At 39.3% G+C, this 17,422-nt stretch overlaps 1 protein-coding gene across 2 annotated transcripts in view; it reads right to left on the bottom strand.

The window, feature by feature from the left end:
* Window positions 1–111: 111 nt before the first annotated feature.
* Window positions 112–17,422, bottom strand: part of LOC130913805 (rasGAP-activating-like protein 1) — a 28,127-nt gene continuing 10,816 nt past the window's right edge. The window contains exons 13-21 of one of the 2 annotated variants that reach the window (XM_057832677.1): window positions 16,881–17,073; window positions 16,620–16,757; window positions 14,168–14,312; window positions 13,153–13,325; window positions 9,781–9,918; window positions 9,309–9,444; window positions 9,073–9,193; window positions 7,420–7,490; window positions 112–7,159 (exon numbers count right to left, since the gene is read on the bottom strand). In XM_057832677.1, the coding sequence (XP_057688660.1) occupies window positions 7,011–7,159; window positions 7,420–7,490; window positions 9,073–9,193; window positions 9,309–9,444; window positions 9,781–9,918; window positions 13,153–13,325; window positions 14,168–14,312; window positions 16,620–16,757; window positions 16,881–17,073 (1,264 nt within the window). In that variant the 3' untranslated portion in view covers window positions 112–7,010. Of the gene's footprint in view, window positions 7,160–7,419; window positions 7,491–9,072; window positions 9,210–9,308; window positions 9,445–9,780; window positions 9,919–13,152; window positions 13,326–14,167; window positions 14,313–16,619; window positions 16,758–16,880; window positions 17,074–17,422 lie in introns of those variants that run through there. The other variant, XR_009062819.1, reaches the window with a different exon arrangement.

The following is a 17,422-nucleotide window of genomic DNA, read 5'->3' as shown; positions in this document are numbered from 1 at the left end:
CTAAAAATGAGTGGTTACAATTAAATTATATGCATTTAGTGGTGATTTTATAGTGTACTTTTGTATCTTGAAGTTCTCTACATTGAAGTTAACACTTCAGGTTTAGCGTTCTGCTCTAAAATATCAATGCTTTTTAAAACCCAAACGGCAAACAATGCAATTCACACTGAAAAGGGATATTTTCACTGTATATTTTTTGTCATTCCTGAAATGATGCCTTCAATTTATAGAGCTGATGAAATTGCCACAAAACGCAAGCCAAAAGAATCTACCTGCAACTTCATTGTGCAGCGTCTGGAAAATTTAATGAAAATATTCATACAGTAGAACAGTAAGTATGCACCATCTTTACATCAGACGTTGAACTAAGTTAGAATACTGAAAAATATGGCTGTGATGCATTCACAGTTACAAGTTCACTTGAAACAGTGATTTCAAAATGGAAGCTGTTGGGGAAGGTAATTATTTTTCTCCACTTATTGTCAATGTTGTTTTTAAAACTGATTATTGTGACTTGGTAAATGTCAGAGTAATATAAAATCAATATTTTGCACTGCAAAAAATACCAGAACATAATAACTAAACATTATTGATTGTCCTTTCAGCAAAATTTTCTATATTCTAAAGCAAACGTACACAGAGAAGCTTTTCTATTAACATGAACACTTAAATCCAGAAAACGGTTTAGAGATGTATTGGTGTAGGACAGATATAAAGCACTTTTTAACCCTTTAATGCCAGCAATATGAAGCAATCATCAGAGAATCCCAAAATTTGAAAAATAAGGTCGTAATGAAACCTTTTTTTCAAATTTGTAAAAAGAAAAGTCAAAATGAATATGTGTAATAAGTGCTCAGATAAATATAACCCTTGCTAAATCCTGTTTGTTTTTTTCATGGAATGCAGATGCATGTGTTGACTTGCATCCATCTTTTTTTTTTTTTTCTTCCCAAAAAGAAATGTCAAAATTCTGAATTAGTCTAAAAATCATGGAATTTTAGGTGTATCAAATGCGATACATTTGTCAATATAGGGTTAAATTGAAATAAATGTTGGCATCTCAAAATGTGTTTTTGCCCAATATTTGTGGAATTGGAAACAATTATTCATTCACCAAAAAATTGCCAGTTACAGTGCATGTGGTAAATTGGGTGGCTGAATATACAAAGTAATATATGAAAGGTAAATATTAAATGTTAGGCATCTGCCAGTATGATATTCTGCCGGTATGATAACCTTAAGCCAAAATATCAGTTTCACGGTATTGCAATTACAGGTCTAAATGTGTTACTTTGAGATATCTTGGTTTTAAAAACAAACCATTGAATATGATTTTTTTTTCCGAAAACATACTGGCAAATTGGAACATAAGTAAAAAGTTAAAATATATATATTTTTTTTAAATAACAAAATATTCTAAATAAAATTAGAATACATGCAATCCTTTAGATGAGCCTAAACCCATAGCTCAACATTATTACCATCAGATAAAGATAATTGAATTATTTTCCAAAAAAAGCACATGTGTATGACTCGTATCATGTTTATATTATACATACAATCTTTTTCTCAGCACAGACAGTTGCCAGAGTGAAAATATAACATGTTTTACCACTGCTAGCCACACTAAACACACTGGAGTTAACTCTTGTAGCTGGTGGGAAATGTCCATGAGACCGTTTACCAACCTTTAATTTTGTATAAATGCGAAATCATATCTGAGGTATTGCATCCTCAGTAGCCACCCTCCGCAAACATGTTTTACATGTCAGTTGGCCCTCCTCTAAGCTGCGGCCATCTAACTTTTCTGTAGCCGAAGTATTCCCATACCAGCGATTTCGTTTTCTTGGATGGGGGAAAAAGTTCGGGAGTTTCATTTCCTCCAGCCATCATGTGGCACAGCTGACTCATTGACACTAAGCATCAGTGTTGTCACAGATTACTTAAAAAAGTAATTTAATTACTGATTACTAATTATGCCCCAAAAAGTAAGGTAGCTATTTTACTGATTACTTTTAAAGTAACTTTGTTACTTTGATAATAAGTTTCTTCTTTCTGTAAGTTTCTTTTTACCAATTTTTCTTTTTGCTGCCTCATCACAAGAATGACAACAGAAAAATGTCATCGCATGTAATTTAATTTTTTACATAAACTTAATCATCGAGTTAATGGGTGTATATTTAGTCGATGGATTTGATTTCAACCATCATTGACTCGTGCTAGCATAGCCACTCCGGAGCCCTGAAACTAACAAATAACTGACAAACTGCACAGAATTCGGAACTCCAACGACTAATTAAATCCCCGCTCCCTCAAGATAAAGCCTGATGTAAAAAATTCTCCCACTTAAAAATAAAGAACTAGCCGTTAAAATGTTGTCTATAAAAGTTGTAAGGCAAACAATAAAAATGAATGAAATGAGCAAGAATCCTACTTAGGTTTTCATAATGGGTAAGAATTATTTTTTGAACAGATCATGTAACTAGCACATTAGAGATGGTCCTTTGCTTTGCTTAGCCAAAACTATACCTAAGGAGGCAAGATAGACGTTTTTTTTAATCATTTCTTTAATGTTGGGCTGTCAAATGATTAAAATTTTTAATCGAGTTAATTACAGTTTAAAAATTAATTAATCGTAATTAATCGCAATTCAAACCATCTATAAAATATGCCATATTTTTCTGTAAATTATTGTTGGAATGAAAAGTTAAGACACAAGACAGATATATACATTCAACATACGGTACATAAGTACTGTATTTGTTTATTATAACAATAAATCAACAAGATGGCATTAACATTATTAACATTCTCTTAAAGCGATCCATGGATAGAAAAACTTGTAGTTCATAAAAGATAAATGTTAGTACAAGTTATAGAAATTTTATATTAAAACCCCTCTTAATGTTTTCGTTTTATTAAAATTTGTAAAAATTTCAAAAAATAAACTAGTAGCTCGCCATTGTTGATGTCATTACGCCATGCTCACTCCCCAAACCATAAAATCATTTGGACTCAAGCGCCAGCAGAGGGTGCCAAATAACAAAAAACAAGTAACAAGTGGACATTACACTTGTCATTTTAATCTGAGCGGGGCATGTGCGCTAATTGCGTCAAATATTTTAACGTGATTAATTTTAAAAAATTACCGCCCGTTAACGCCCGATAATTTTGACAACCCTACTTTAAACCTAACCTTTTAAAAGCTACCAACAACAACTGAGCTTGAACCGAGCATTGAACATGATGAACAGTGTCAAGATGTACTGTATATGGCGGAATATACAGACAAGACTGAAAAAGCGGTTTCTGCTCTTGCACACCTCTTCAAAAGAATTAAGTATTTTAAGCCAAAACAACTGTTGTGTTTGATAGAACAATATGTTTATATGCTGCCATAGCAGATTCATGGTGCATTAAGCCCCCAAACTATTTTTAATTTGTCTGTTTTACCCTGAGAACCCCCGTTGACATACGTCGCGCAACCGCTTTTGTTTCAACCCAGCCATAAAACGAAGGTAATGAATTATATTTATAATTCAAAATGTCTGTCGTTTTTAGCTTAGAATCATATAATTGATGTCTCATATATCGTTAGGGGGTAAAAAACGAATTAAAAAATTATTCACTCACATATTCAAAACTTTTAAACAAATTATGTCACAATTGAAAAATGGCGTCTGTAAAAAAGTCACGGATATCTACCTCATAACTATCGCTTAATGGTATTTTTTTTTTTGTTACTGTCGCATTTTCTCCAATATGTTAAATGATAAATAATTGATCCAAACAAAAACAAAATAGAAAAAAAAACATTTAAAAGGGTAAATATATGAAAAAGAAAATCTCGACCACTCCTTGATGTGTGCAATTTCTGCATCGCGACCCTTGTTTGGCTTGGTTTCGAGTTTTGCCGCATTGTGCTGTAATTCCAGATGGTTCCTTGAATTGGATGTGGAGTTTTTAGCGGTCGACAGTCTTTTTGAGCCAGCGCAAAGTTCGCAACGCACGGAGATATATTTTTGTCATCGTTACTGGACAGAAATGTGAAGTAATGGCTGTATTTCCAGTGAGTAAATGCAGCGGTTTGTGGTATCTCTCTTGCCTCTTGTTGGGTCCTGAGGATGTAGCCAGGCTTTGTTGCTGGCCGCCACCGCCGGAGACACCAGACAGCGCTCAAACAGCATTGTAATACACGTGACCTTTTTTTTTTTTTAATTCAATACCGATGAGAAAATGTGACATGAGATGTCAGGAGCAACATTTTCTATTCGAAATTCTCTTTGTACATGACTACAGTGTTTTTCATCCTACAGTGGAAACAACAAAATAGTAACGCACAGGCACTAAGGAAACTAATCAGATTACTTGTTTGGAAAAATGCACGCGTTATATTGCTCGTTACGGAACGAAAGTAATCAGATTACTAAGTAACTCGTTACTGATGACACTGCTGAGCAACAACCGGTGGGGGAGGGTTAAGCCTTACAAGTGCAAGCGAGGGATTTCTCCCATGCATTTTTGGGTCATAAAAAATAGCTAATACCTTTGGGCAGTGGTTCTTAACCTTGGTTCGATTGAACCCTCGGGGTTTCGGTGAGTAAGTCTAAGGGGTTCGGTGAAGGTTAAGACACACAGGGCATTATTTTCATACTCTGACTAAAGGCCAAGTGTCGTTTTATACTAGGTTTTGGGCTGGGTTGCCTCCAATTCGCAGGCTTTATTCCATTTCTTTTAACTCCTAGCCCTATATCTAATGGGAGGAGAAATTGGTTTCCCCAGTGGAAGGGTGACTCAAACTTGATACGAGGAAGTATAATAGACTGATAGGGAGTGTGAACTGTGCAGATTTAAAAATTGCATCACATTTTACGCCGTGAAAACAAAATGTGATGCAAGGATGCGACCATAAAATCAGAATTTACAAATTTTGAACATCACATCCTATGTGATATATTTTAAGCTGTTCAGACCAAAGGACACTCAGTTTCCTATTCGCCGTGTCTAACCAGCTGAACAGGACAGGTTAAAAGTAAAATAAATATAAAATAAAAGAACATAGACAAAAAAAAGTCATTTTCCAATGTGAAATCTAACTGCAAAACACCAAGTTTATTTGTGGTAAATTTGAATAAATTTCAACGAGAATTTGCTTGCTAGCTTAGCTATATCAGTTTTGAATTTGGAAAAAAAAAAACATTATTAAATTTCAAAGGGTTCGGTGAATGCCCATGTGAAACCCCAGGGGTTCGCTATTTTTAGCAAGGTTAAGAACCACTGCCTTAGGGACTATGACGGAAAATTTTTGTGGTTTTGAAACCTTGACATTTTCATACCACGGAATACCTTGAAACCGGTAATTGGCACATGTCTACTACCTATATGATTGGAAAGTAAAGCTGTCCCGATTGATCGGCATCCCGATCGATCGGGTCCGATCACGTCATTTTCAAAGTATCGGAATCGGCAAAAAAATATCGGACATGCCTTTTTTTTTTTTTTTTTTTTTTTTTTTTTTTTTTTTTTTTTTTTTAATTAAATCGTTTTCTAATTGTATTTAACGTTACAGACAAAATGTCTTACACTCATCCTGAGTCTTTAGTTTTGGCTTAAAGTAGGGCTATCAAATTTATCACGTTAATGGCGGTAATTAATTTTTTTTTAATTAATCACGTTAAAATATTTAACACAATTAACGCATGCGCTGCACGACTCACTCATGCATTGTCGCGTTCAATCTATAATGGCGCCGTTTTACCTATATATAGAGCTAAAAGGCAGCGTAAAATGAATAGAGTGAATTTTGGCAGTCCTTGGAGCCTTTGTTTAGTTGGCTAAAGCCTTAAAATCCCTCTCTCAACAATGAGAAATATCGTGGGAAGCAATGTGGGGAAGAAAGGTAGTAGTTGATCTTTTCCGTAACAGCCTATGTTAATTCCCAACGCAGAGAAGATATAAATTGGTGCCAATACGCACAGTCATGGTTCCACTTCCCATCATGCATTTGGGCAGAACAGTTAAATGGCTACAGTATAATTTACTGAAAGCTCAACAAATATACTAGATGGCAATATTTAGTCACAATATACAAAGTCACATTTTTCCTTTAAGAATTACAAGTCTTTCTATCCGTGGATCTCTCTCACAGAAAGAATGTTAATAATGTAAATGCCATCTTGAAGATTTATTGTCATAATAAACAAATACAGTACTAATGTACTGTATGTTGAATGTATATATTCGTCCGAGTTTTATTCATTTTTTTTCTTAATGCATTGCCAAAATGTATATGACCGGGAAAAATTATCGGGAATGATTGGAATTGAATCGGGAGCAAAAAAAAGCAATCGGATCAGGAAATAACGGGATCGGCAGATACTCAAACTAAAACGATCGGGATCGGCTCGGGAGCAAAAAAACATGATCGGAACAACCCTATTGGAAAGTTTTCATAAAGCATCCAACGCTGCATCAAGGACAAAATATTTGATTTGAATGCTGATAGCACCAAATAAAAGCAACAACTACAATACCTTTATTTTTTTTTTACTTGTATAGGAACAAGTTAACGTGTGGCACGCTGATACATCTTCTCTCATAATGATAATGTCACTACCATAGTCCCGTTAATCAAGTACATTCAGCGACACTAAAACACCTCACTTTCAAAAAGTTTAGTCTACACAATAACAAGCTTTTGCATAAGAATGTGTGACCCAGTGACCTGTACACTGTCAAAATATAAAAGGTTTCTTTACACATTCAGCCACGGGTGAATGCAGGTCATGCCACAAAAAATATCAAGTCCGATCATGCTCCCTTCATCGTCAAGTGTCATCCATTCTCTGCGGCATTGCTGAAGTCAATGTCACTCTCAGAATACAAAGCATGGCCTACATATTGGAAATGTACTAAAAAGGAAGCATCCATTCACCCACTTTTCCTCCATTATGATCCCGAGAGAGACACTCCATCTCACTTATATTTGAGACAGGTGTATTAGTCTTTCTCTATGGATTTAGGATAACATTTGTAGGGGCCTCCTCATCTCTGCTCTTGAAAGTTGCATGAGCTTGTTCTAAATTTTCAATCACCTTCAGTAGCCGAGTGGCAAGGCTCTGACCCGGCCTTACCAAGTCCACTTTACTCTCTGCGCCATCTGTGGGAGCAAGAGAGATTATTTTTAATGAAGTACAAATTGAACATGATTAACTAGATCATAATAAATAGGCACAATAAAAATCTGGGACCCATTGGCGAAACCTCTTAACTGTTTGAGTGCCACTAACCATGATTTGGCTCTTTTTAACCTGCTGTGACTTTAAATGAATGAATGAAATCATTGATGGACGTCAATGGCAGCCAATGCATTAAATTGTGTAGGCAAGCTAATCGCGTACATTGAAGATGGGGCATTACCTGAATTAATGTTAGAGTTGATCTCTTCTTTAATGCTTCCCACATGATCTGCTTCTGGGAGGTATTTTTTCCTATGAATGCAAAGAGGATTAATTAGCCTCCTGCCTAAACAGCAGAAGTCTTTGTGCATGAAGAGTGTAACACAGACATCTAGTGTCCTGTTTGTGAACTGCAACCAGATTCGTGTTTTTTAAGCTCTCGTCATGATATTTAACTTAATTTGTTTTATATTTTTTTATTTAATCAAGGGCGTAGGTTTGGTCTCAACGTTGGTAGGGACGATATTACAGCATAACCTGGATGTACACTTTTTGCTGGGGCGGGACATTAATAAGACCAAAAAAGATTATTAAACAGGGGTCAGGGGTAGATTTCTCACAAATATGAACCTAATTCATTGATAGGCTAAACGATTAATGCAAAAATACATTTCTATTGGCTTATAATTTCATGTGTAAACTTTCAGGTGATACAACGTTTGATTCAAACCTTCATTTTCAAAAACTATTACAGAAACATTTTGAAGTGCAAGTCCCTATATTAAAAAAAAAAAAAAAAAACGGGAAGCTATCCATAAAAAGGGTCCATTTCTAGGGGACACTGGAGCACCCCTAAATTCACACTAAAGTATTGTAATATTAAAGTGATTGGGGGGGGTAATGGAAAAAATAAATAATGTATGCATTTTAAAAAATCGCAAGTTTACTATTGACAGCTTGCGATTAGTCGCGATTTTAAAAAAATTAATCGCTTGACAGAAAAAAAGTCTGAGATATTCAAGGACCGATCCATCTGAGGCAAACTAGACTACTCCAAGACTCAAACCAAAGTACTCTCATGAAATTCTGATGTGTGATTTTTTTTTTATTTTATTATTATTTTTTTTTATAAACGGACTGGCACTCTGAAGCCACCGCGTTCCATTAAGCAATGCACATAATGCAAACAATGATCCAAATGAGGGACGGCTAGCTTGACTTCATTGTTCCTTGTGGAGGCTGGCCTGACCGCAATAGTTTTGCAGGTTAGCAAGTTCATACAATTTAATGTAATGCTAACTCTGATGTAGGTCAGACTTTCAGTAGCAAAATTAGTGGTGCCCCCCCACACACCTTCACAACATTGACGTCTTTTTACTTACAGTGGCTGCTGCTGGCCGAAAAAAAAACCTTCTAATATCCCTCCTCTTTGAAGGGGCGGATGAGGCGGCATGTTGTCGACCTGAATCTGTCAGCGTTGTGTGAGTGTGCGTGTGTCAGTGTGGCGTAGGGTCATGTCATCATCAGCCAATCAGACATGCGTTGTAAGGGGCAAAAAAATGAACCAGCACATTCAGCAAGTGAAAAGGGATGCAAGTCTGAACATAATGAAAAGAATTCACTTAATAATGGTAGTGTCTATTCTATCCTTACAACATATGGGAAGACAACCTAAATTACCTATATAACTGGACTCATAATGCAAATGAGGTTGCTTAAAAGTTAGTTGGGACAATTTGAGCATCCTGAAATGTTGGTCGTGCTATGTCCCTACCGTCCCTATGCAAACCTACGCCCTTGGCTGTGCTTCATGTCTGGGCCAGGTGCTGTCCATTTCTTCATACCTGAGATTAGTCCATCACAGAACTTAAACATGCCACGTGACAGCACTGACCTGAGTTTGTCCCTTCCTTGGAGAAGCTGTTTGTAAATTGTCTGAGTCTCTACATCAGGATCAAGAGGATCACTCCAGTCCCCCAGAGTCACAGCAGAGTGGGTTCGACTGCAGCCTGCAACTGCAAACAGCACACACTGTACAGTAGTTAAAATGCATTGCTATGAATGTTGGAGGTCCAAGTAACAGTTTGTCATTGGCTTTTCCCCCAAAATTGGAAGCAAACATAGGATTACTTGTACGATCCGTCTGTAGGCAGCACGTCCACTTGCCCCCACGATGTGTCCCCGGGTGGAAGGAATTTAGCATGTGCTCATTGTAGATGCTGACTTTTCTGATAGCGGACAGCCACTGGTTCAGTTCATTTACATTCTGTGTAGATTACAAACATTACCAACAGTTCTTCAATGGGTTTCTTCATCCAGTGTAAGCTGGGAATGTTTCTAAAACTTGTGCGTACACACTATGCAGTATGAAATGATAAAATTGAAATTTCATTTATTATGTAATTACCCAGCCCTATTACTAATATGTACCGTACAGAATAAGCGGTTAACTCATTTGCTGCCATTGACAGCGTTAGATGTCTAATCCATTTGAACTGGTAGCCTCCCAGTGATACTCATTCAAATTCGCAGCAGAAGGATTAAAACACATGATTGGATGTCTATCATCGTCAATGGTACTGAAGATTGTGTGAGTACGCACCTTGCACTGGATGTACATAGTATGCAGCTGCCCATCATTGTCCTTAGTAATGACCTGCATTACATTCTGCTGCTGGAAGGCATTTTCGTCCACCCTCTCTACCCCGCATACACAATGGATGGGGATCGAGGAGCGCACCTGCAACAATTGAGCGACAAACCACAGCATCATTAAAACAAATATAAGCAAGCTAGAAATGATGGATTTTTTCAGAGCGTGCTCAAATTTGATTGCCATAAATCAACAGTTGTAGATATTTACCAAACTGATTCTCAGAGGAATTGTCAGATAATTGTAAAATCAGCATGTTGAGGACATAGGACACTTTTATGTGTAAATTAGCCTTCTTCAATGGGAGCTTGACCCACTGAGAATGGAGAGCTCCAAGATGGAGGAAATGACCCAGCACATTGTTTACAACCTGATTTGCAACGTCACCATGAATATCCACAACCTTCAATTAACCCTCGCCTTTATCCCACTCACACAAAGCAGTGGCTGGCTCAAAGAGACAGCTCTTCTCTTTCAGGCCCTGGCTGGTGAATGAGAGGACATGATTGTCACCAGTTTATGCACCACATGGTAATAACACTAATGATTTATTAGCACTAATGATTTCATAGATGGCAACTCCTCGTGAAGAGATCAACACAAATACATTAGACCTATTTTAAGATTAAAGTGGTCTATTTTGTTTGGAGCGAAGTTGTTAGCTGTCCTACATAGTGGTAGAGGGATGTTTAATACAGCATCAATTCCGTTGTTTTCACGCTGAAAGAGGATGATGCCGTAGGTCGTCTTAAAATGGTTTACATGTGACAGATTCAAACTAATATTAGATCTGAACCCATGATATCATGCTGAAGAAATACAGAACCTCTTCACTTAAAGGGACAGACATCTTTGTCATGTTCATCCCAGCGGAAAGAATCTTGTTTAACACACTGAAAAAAAACACAGAATGTCATTGTTCCGATGTCTATAAGTGGGGAAAAAACTTCCATAAAAGCCAGTGTTTACAGGGAATTGCCACCTTAGTGTGTTATGTTAACAGCACTGTACTATTTTAGCTAATCAAATGAGAGTATCCCAGATTGTCTGCCCTACCTCGTGATGTCATTATTACTCATTATCATTTGCGCCTGTGTTCAAGTGCAGAAAGTGGTGTTATTTTTTTGTGTTTAAATGTTATTTTCTCTGTTATCAATGGTCGAAGAAATTCTAGATTTGCATGCTTTGGATATTTTGAAGGTGGCACGGTGACTGAGTGTTTAGCACATCCGCCTCACAGTTCTGAGATCAAGGGATAATCAAGGTAGTGGTAGGAGCTCCTTCATCCGGGAGAGACTCCGTGTTGCTGCTGCTCCTCCATGTTAAGCAGGCACGTGCAGAGGTAGGGGCAGAGGGTGCTTGAGCAAATGCCCATTTGCCCCTACATGCCCAAAGTGCCCCTTTTGACTGGGCTTTTTTTATTTTTGGTGCGTATGTGTCTGCTGGCCGACTGCATGCAGGTCACCGAGTACTTTACCCGAACACCGAAAATCCCTTTAAAAAAAAAAAAAAAAAAAAACACTAAGCCACAGCATATGCGCATGCTCTTCCTCTTTTACCTCGGTGTGTGGTGAGGAGTCCGAGGACATCTGGTGGTTGGAAACAAACGGTGTTACCCTTATAAGCTGTGTTCGAGCCAAAAGTGAAAATTCTTACACCTGGTTTATTGTGGGGATTTTTTTAAAAAATAATTCATAATACGTAATTTTCTCTAATATAGTTTTCTACTTTAATAATTGTAACTACCCCTCCCCCCATGGCTATTTTGACCAGTGTGTCTGTACTCTCTATAGGCAACCATGTATTTCCGTTCTATTCACAACATTATCTAGAAAGGTACACATCAAATAAGTTATGTAGTCGTAAGAGGTGTTAAATTCGTGTTAATGTTCCCTTTTTGATCCATCAGCACCTGCCCATCCATTAGTCTCTGCACCACCCTGATGTTAAGAGGAGCCAGCTGAGGTGGTTCGGGCATGTGGTGACGATGCCCTCTGGATGCCCCCCTCAGGAGGTGTTTCACGCATGTTTACCTCTGAGGAGACCATGTGGCCAACCCAGGACATGACGGAGGAATTATATCTCTCGGCTGGATGGAGAACGCCCCGGAATTCTCAGAGAAGAGCTGGTGGAAATGGCAACCCCCCGCGACCCGGACACTGATAAGCGGGAGCCGCCGCCACAGAATCTGGCTTCCTCCCGCATCCCAAAATCATGTATGGTAGGCTCATTGTAAACTCCAAATTGTCATAGGTGGCTCTTGGGCCGGGTGGGTGGGGGTCTGTGTGTGTAGTGGCGCAATCCCCTTATCTCATCCCTGAAGGCCGGTTAATGGGGCGCGGAAGGCCCGGGGGACCACCCTGGATCCCGGGGGGTATGACGGTGGCCCCTTTGCTGGGCTGTGGGAGGAGGGATAGGCTGAGCTGGCTGCCCCCCCCAATTGGCTGGGGAAGGTCTATAGCCCTGGGGCGCGACATTTCCACTCGTCTGCTGGACTATCACATGTCTGATGGGATTCACGCATGACAAGTTGCAATTAGACACACTCAACTAGAAAACCTCGGCGTCAGGATTAGCGATCAGACGGCATAGAAAAGGATGGCAACATACAATAAAAAGGGATTCACACAAATACTGGGTTCTAGGCCACATGGCTGATTTGTGTACACTTCACCCCTCCCAATCAATTATCTTTCTGACCCTCCCCCCTCCTTGGTCATCAGGCCCCCCACATGGTGTCAACCAGAAATACAACTAGCTAACGATAGCACCAACATATTCATAGTTAGTGTAGGCGTTCAGTGTATTTCTTGTTGTTTGTACTTCTTCTGTCTCTCTCTCCTTCATTTCTTCTGTTCCACCATAACCCCTTCCTGTTCGCTGCTTTCTCCTAATAAACGAGGTACGTTAAATCATCACAATGGGAGTATGCCATACTCCCATGTGATACATTAAAACTGTTCAGACCAATCGGACACTCAAATTTCCATTCTCCATGTCAAGCGGCTGAATAGGACGGGTTAAAAAAAAGTGTCTGTAGGTATGAGTGTGTGTGTGAATGGTTTGTCTCATTGTGCCCTGTGATTGACTGGCAACCAATTCAGGGTGTACCCTGCCTACCGCCCAGAGTCAGCTGGAATAGGATCCAGCACCCATGCGACCCTCTTAAGGATAAGGGGAAGATGAATGAATAAATGCTTTGAGAAACTGTCTTTCTGTCTGTCTGCACCCAGACACGGACCCAAAATCCACCACAAAAAAATATGATGTGTGTTTTTTGGGCCGTCGCGCGCAAAGCTCTATCTTACTAAGAGCACCAACCTGCCAATCAGATGTCTTTGCGTAAGAGAGGGTCTCTGTTGTTAACCAAAAGTAGCGCTTCTTGGAAGAGAAACGGGACAGAAGCTGGCCTCCTTCTGATTTGTGTTTGTGGAGGTAGCCCTCTTTGACGATGACTGAGGGGAGGAGCACAGCCCGCTGTGGCATCTCAGATCCTATCAGAAAAACCAGGAATTTTTTTGATAAATAAAAGTTATTGCTGAAATTCCTGCCACAACCACAGAAAATGAGTATTGTCAGAAATTAAGATTTGCATAGGTGGACAAAGATTATTATTTACACATTATTTAACTACGGTATCATTAGTGAATTTATGAACAAGTCTGTCTGAAGAGTACTAAACAAACATATTTCTTATCTCAGATACATCTATTTGTGCTGAACAAATCTAGTAGAGGAGCATCAAATGTCAAACTGACCTTTAAGAGAAACGTGTAGGTGTTACTGTGTAGATGGAGGATGAGATAATAAAAAAGGACCTTTTTGACAACACTATACTTGCTGATGCATGCTCGTTAGGGAAGCAAGCAAAATCACGGTGACTGTGCCAACTCATTAGTCGCATCAACTCTTTTCTTGTTTAACTAATTCTGAGATTAGATGCCAAAAAGACACTCGTGACCCGGGGGCCAGATGTGGCCCACCACATCATTTTGTTGGTCCGCAGAAGGAAATCATGTGCATCAACTTCATGTTTCTTGCTAAAATACCAAAAATGCAGATTGTTGTCTCTCTTAAAAAGTGTTAAATATTGCAAACCTTTTTGTTAGCAGTGCTCTTTATCAAATAATTTAAATAATTAAGAAAGAGTTCTAAGTGGCTCCTCAATTAAAATGGTACTATTCAATTTGTTGCAAGTTTAATAATATGAGACGATTACATTGGTTCAGTCATGATGGCCCTCCAAGGGTAACCATAACTACAAAGTGTCTCCTGTGAGTCGTGACTAAAATTGGATTTGCGTGTCTATTTGATTTCTTTCTGCAATGTATCTTACCGATTTCATGATCTATGTCAATCATTTTGTTCAAGAAGTCCTTGACAGAGGCCACACTGCGAAGGATAATGGGATGGAGAGGTTCCATCCACTGCTCTTTTCCATGTCCCAGTTGGAGACCCAGGTTTCCCACACTTTGTAATGCCTGAAAATGATAAAATCATGTTTAATGAACAAATAAACACTTAAAAAAGCCACTATTTGGTTGAGCCCAGTTAGAGTGACACATTTTCGACAGTGTATGTCCTCATACAGTGGGGCAAATAAGTATTTAGTCAACCACTAATTGTGCAAGTTCTCCCACTTGAAAATATTAGAGAGGCCTGTAATTGTCAACATGGGTAAACCTCAACCATGAGAGACAGAATGTGGGAAAAAAACAGAAAATCACACTGTCTGATTTTTAAAGAATTTATTTGCAAATCATGGTGGAAAATAAGTATTTGGTCAATACCAAAAGTTCATCTCAATACTTTGTTATGTACCCTTTGTTGGCAGTAACGGAGGCCAAACGTTTTCTGTAACTCTTCACAAGCTTTTCACACACTGTTGCTGGTATTTTGGCCCATTCCTCCATGCAGATCTCCTCTAGAGCAGTGATGTTTTGGGGCTGTCGTTGGGCAATACGGACTTTCAACTCCCTCCACAGATTTTCTATGGGGTTGAGCTCTGGAGACTGGCTAGGCCACTGCAGGACCTTAAAAATACTTCTTACGAAGCCACTCCTTTGTTGCCCTGGCTGTGTGTTTGGGATCATTGTCATGCTGAAAGACCCAGCCACATCTCATCGTCAATCCCCTTGCTGTTGGAAGGAGATTTTCACTCAAAATCTCTCGATACATGGCCCCATTCATTCTTTCCTTTACACAGATCCGTTGTCCTAGTCCCTTTGCAGAAAAACAGCCCCAAAGCATGATGTTTCCACCCCCATGCTTCAAAGTGGGTATGGTGTTCTTCGGATGCAATTCAGTATTCTTTCTCCTCCAAACACGAGAACCTGTGTTTCTACCAAGAAGTTCTATTTTGGTTTCATCTGACCATAACCCATTCTCCCACTCCTCTTCTGGATCATCTAAATGCTCTCTAGCAAACCGCAGACGGGCCTGGACGTGTACTGGCTTCAGCAGGGGGACACGTCTGGCAGTGCAGGATTTGAGTCCCTGGCGGCGCATTGTGTTTCTGATAGTAGCCTTTGTTACTGTGGTCCCAGCTCTCTGTAGGTCATTCACTAGGTCCGCCTGTGTGGTTCTGGGATTTTTGCTCACCATTCTTATTATCATTTCGACGCCACGGGGTGAGATCTTGCATGGAGCCCCAGATCGGGGGAGATTATCAGTGGTCTTGTATGTCTTCCATTTTCTAATAATTGCTCCCACAGTTGATTTCTTTACACCATGCGTTTTACCTATTGCAGATTCAGTCTTCCCAGCCTGGTGCAGGTCTACAATTTTGTCTCTGGTGTCCTTCGACAGCTCTTTGCTCTTGGCCATAGTGGAGTTTGGATTGTAACTGACTGAGTTTGTGGACAGGTGTCTTTTATACCGATAAAGAGTTAAAACAGCTGCCATAAATACAGGTAACGAGTGGAGCCTCGTTAGAAGAAGTTCGACCTCTTTGACAGCCAGAAATCTTGCTTGTTCGTAGGTGACCAAATAATATTTTCCACTCTAATTTGGAAATAAAGTCTTTAAAACTCGAGCAATGTGATTTTCTGTTTTTTCTTCTTCTCCACATTCTGTCTCTCATGGTTGAGGTTTACCCATCTTGACAATTACAGACCTCTCTAATCTTAAGTAGGGGAACTTGCACAATTGGTGGTTGACTTAATACTTATTTGCCCCACTGTAAGTGATCCCATTTGACTTTGGACTCAAGGTGGAGTACACCCTAACACTACAGACAACCATTCAAACTCACATTCACGCCTGTGCAGATGTGCTAACAAATTGTTGTTTTACTCAAAGTCACAGATCAAAAATGTCCCAGTAGCCAAACACGCTGCGAGGCCTTTTGTCCAGCACCCACCTGGCCGTGGGAGAGAAGGACGACCCTGTAAACCCCCTCTCTGATGCTCTCTTTGAACATAGTCTGCTGGCTGCACAAAGAGTTGGTCGTAAAAATAGCCCATCGCTTACACGGCAAAGGACCCATGGCAACAGCAGTTCAGCACCACAGACAGCGGCCATTAAGACCATAGAAGTTGCAAGGCTGTGTGACCCTGACAACCACACCCTAACGGTCTTAGTTCATTTAAAATATATAAAGGACTTATATCTGTCATGTCCTTTTTTCCATTTAAAACAAGGCATGATAAAGTAGTACAAATATGTTATCGTAACAAAACAGTATGTGCTGTAACAGTCGTATTTTTCTTTTTGTCCTGCAACTTGGGCTAGAAGCATTTTTCATACAAATATGCACTAACTATTGTCATGTGTATTGTAAATTCTACCTTGGCCAGGAGTAACAGTGTCCTGCTTGTACGTGTATCAGCATGCTGGTCTCTCAGCTGGAACAATTTAGGTGTGAGGATAGCAGGAGCAAAAAAACGCAGGAAAAAGAATCCACTGATGGCGAGATATTTCACATCCTGTTCAACATGAGGTGACGATGACAAGCGTTGTTAAAACTGCAAAATGATGTATACTTAACCTATAAGCTGTGACATATGATATTATTTCACACGGGGCGTTTTCTTTATGAGCACACTGACCTCGTTCTCAGGTTCAGCAAACTGCTCTTCTACCCGCTTGTGCAGCTGTTTGAAGGCCACTCTCATGACAGGAGGACATTGCTCAACTGAGCTCACGATTGATTCAACGATCTTGGTTAAGTAGTTTTGCAGCAACTCCACACTGCTGTCTCGCACCTCTGCCTCCGACACGGCACCCTTAAATGAAATTCGCCTTACCGCAAGTAAGAACACACGTTAATAGGCTCCATCCTTAACCGTGACTCACAACCAAGTTCCATAACGATCTATTAAGTGATCTTTTTTTTTTTTTTTTTAGCCCATCATTAGCCCATCAATAGGTAATTTTCTTAGTAAAAATAATATAAAGGAAATGCTTACAACAGCAACAAACACATCTATAAAATGACATGCACAGCTAGTGTAAAAAGAGTTTTGTTAGATCCTGGCGCTCTCGTCATAAATTGACATCTCAGGGGGCTCATAGCAGTTGCCTGGCAACAGCCACCCCCTTCTGACATTTCATTCTCAGATTCATGTATTCCTCTCAAGGACAAAGTGTA

This window comes from Corythoichthys intestinalis, chromosome 3 (assembly GCF_030265065.1).
Source record: "Corythoichthys intestinalis isolate RoL2023-P3 chromosome 3, ASM3026506v1, whole genome shotgun sequence".
NCBI classification, from domain to species: Eukaryota; Metazoa; Chordata; class Actinopteri; order Syngnathiformes; family Syngnathidae; genus Corythoichthys; species Corythoichthys intestinalis.
This window is presented reverse-complemented; position numbering and strand designations above follow the sequence as displayed.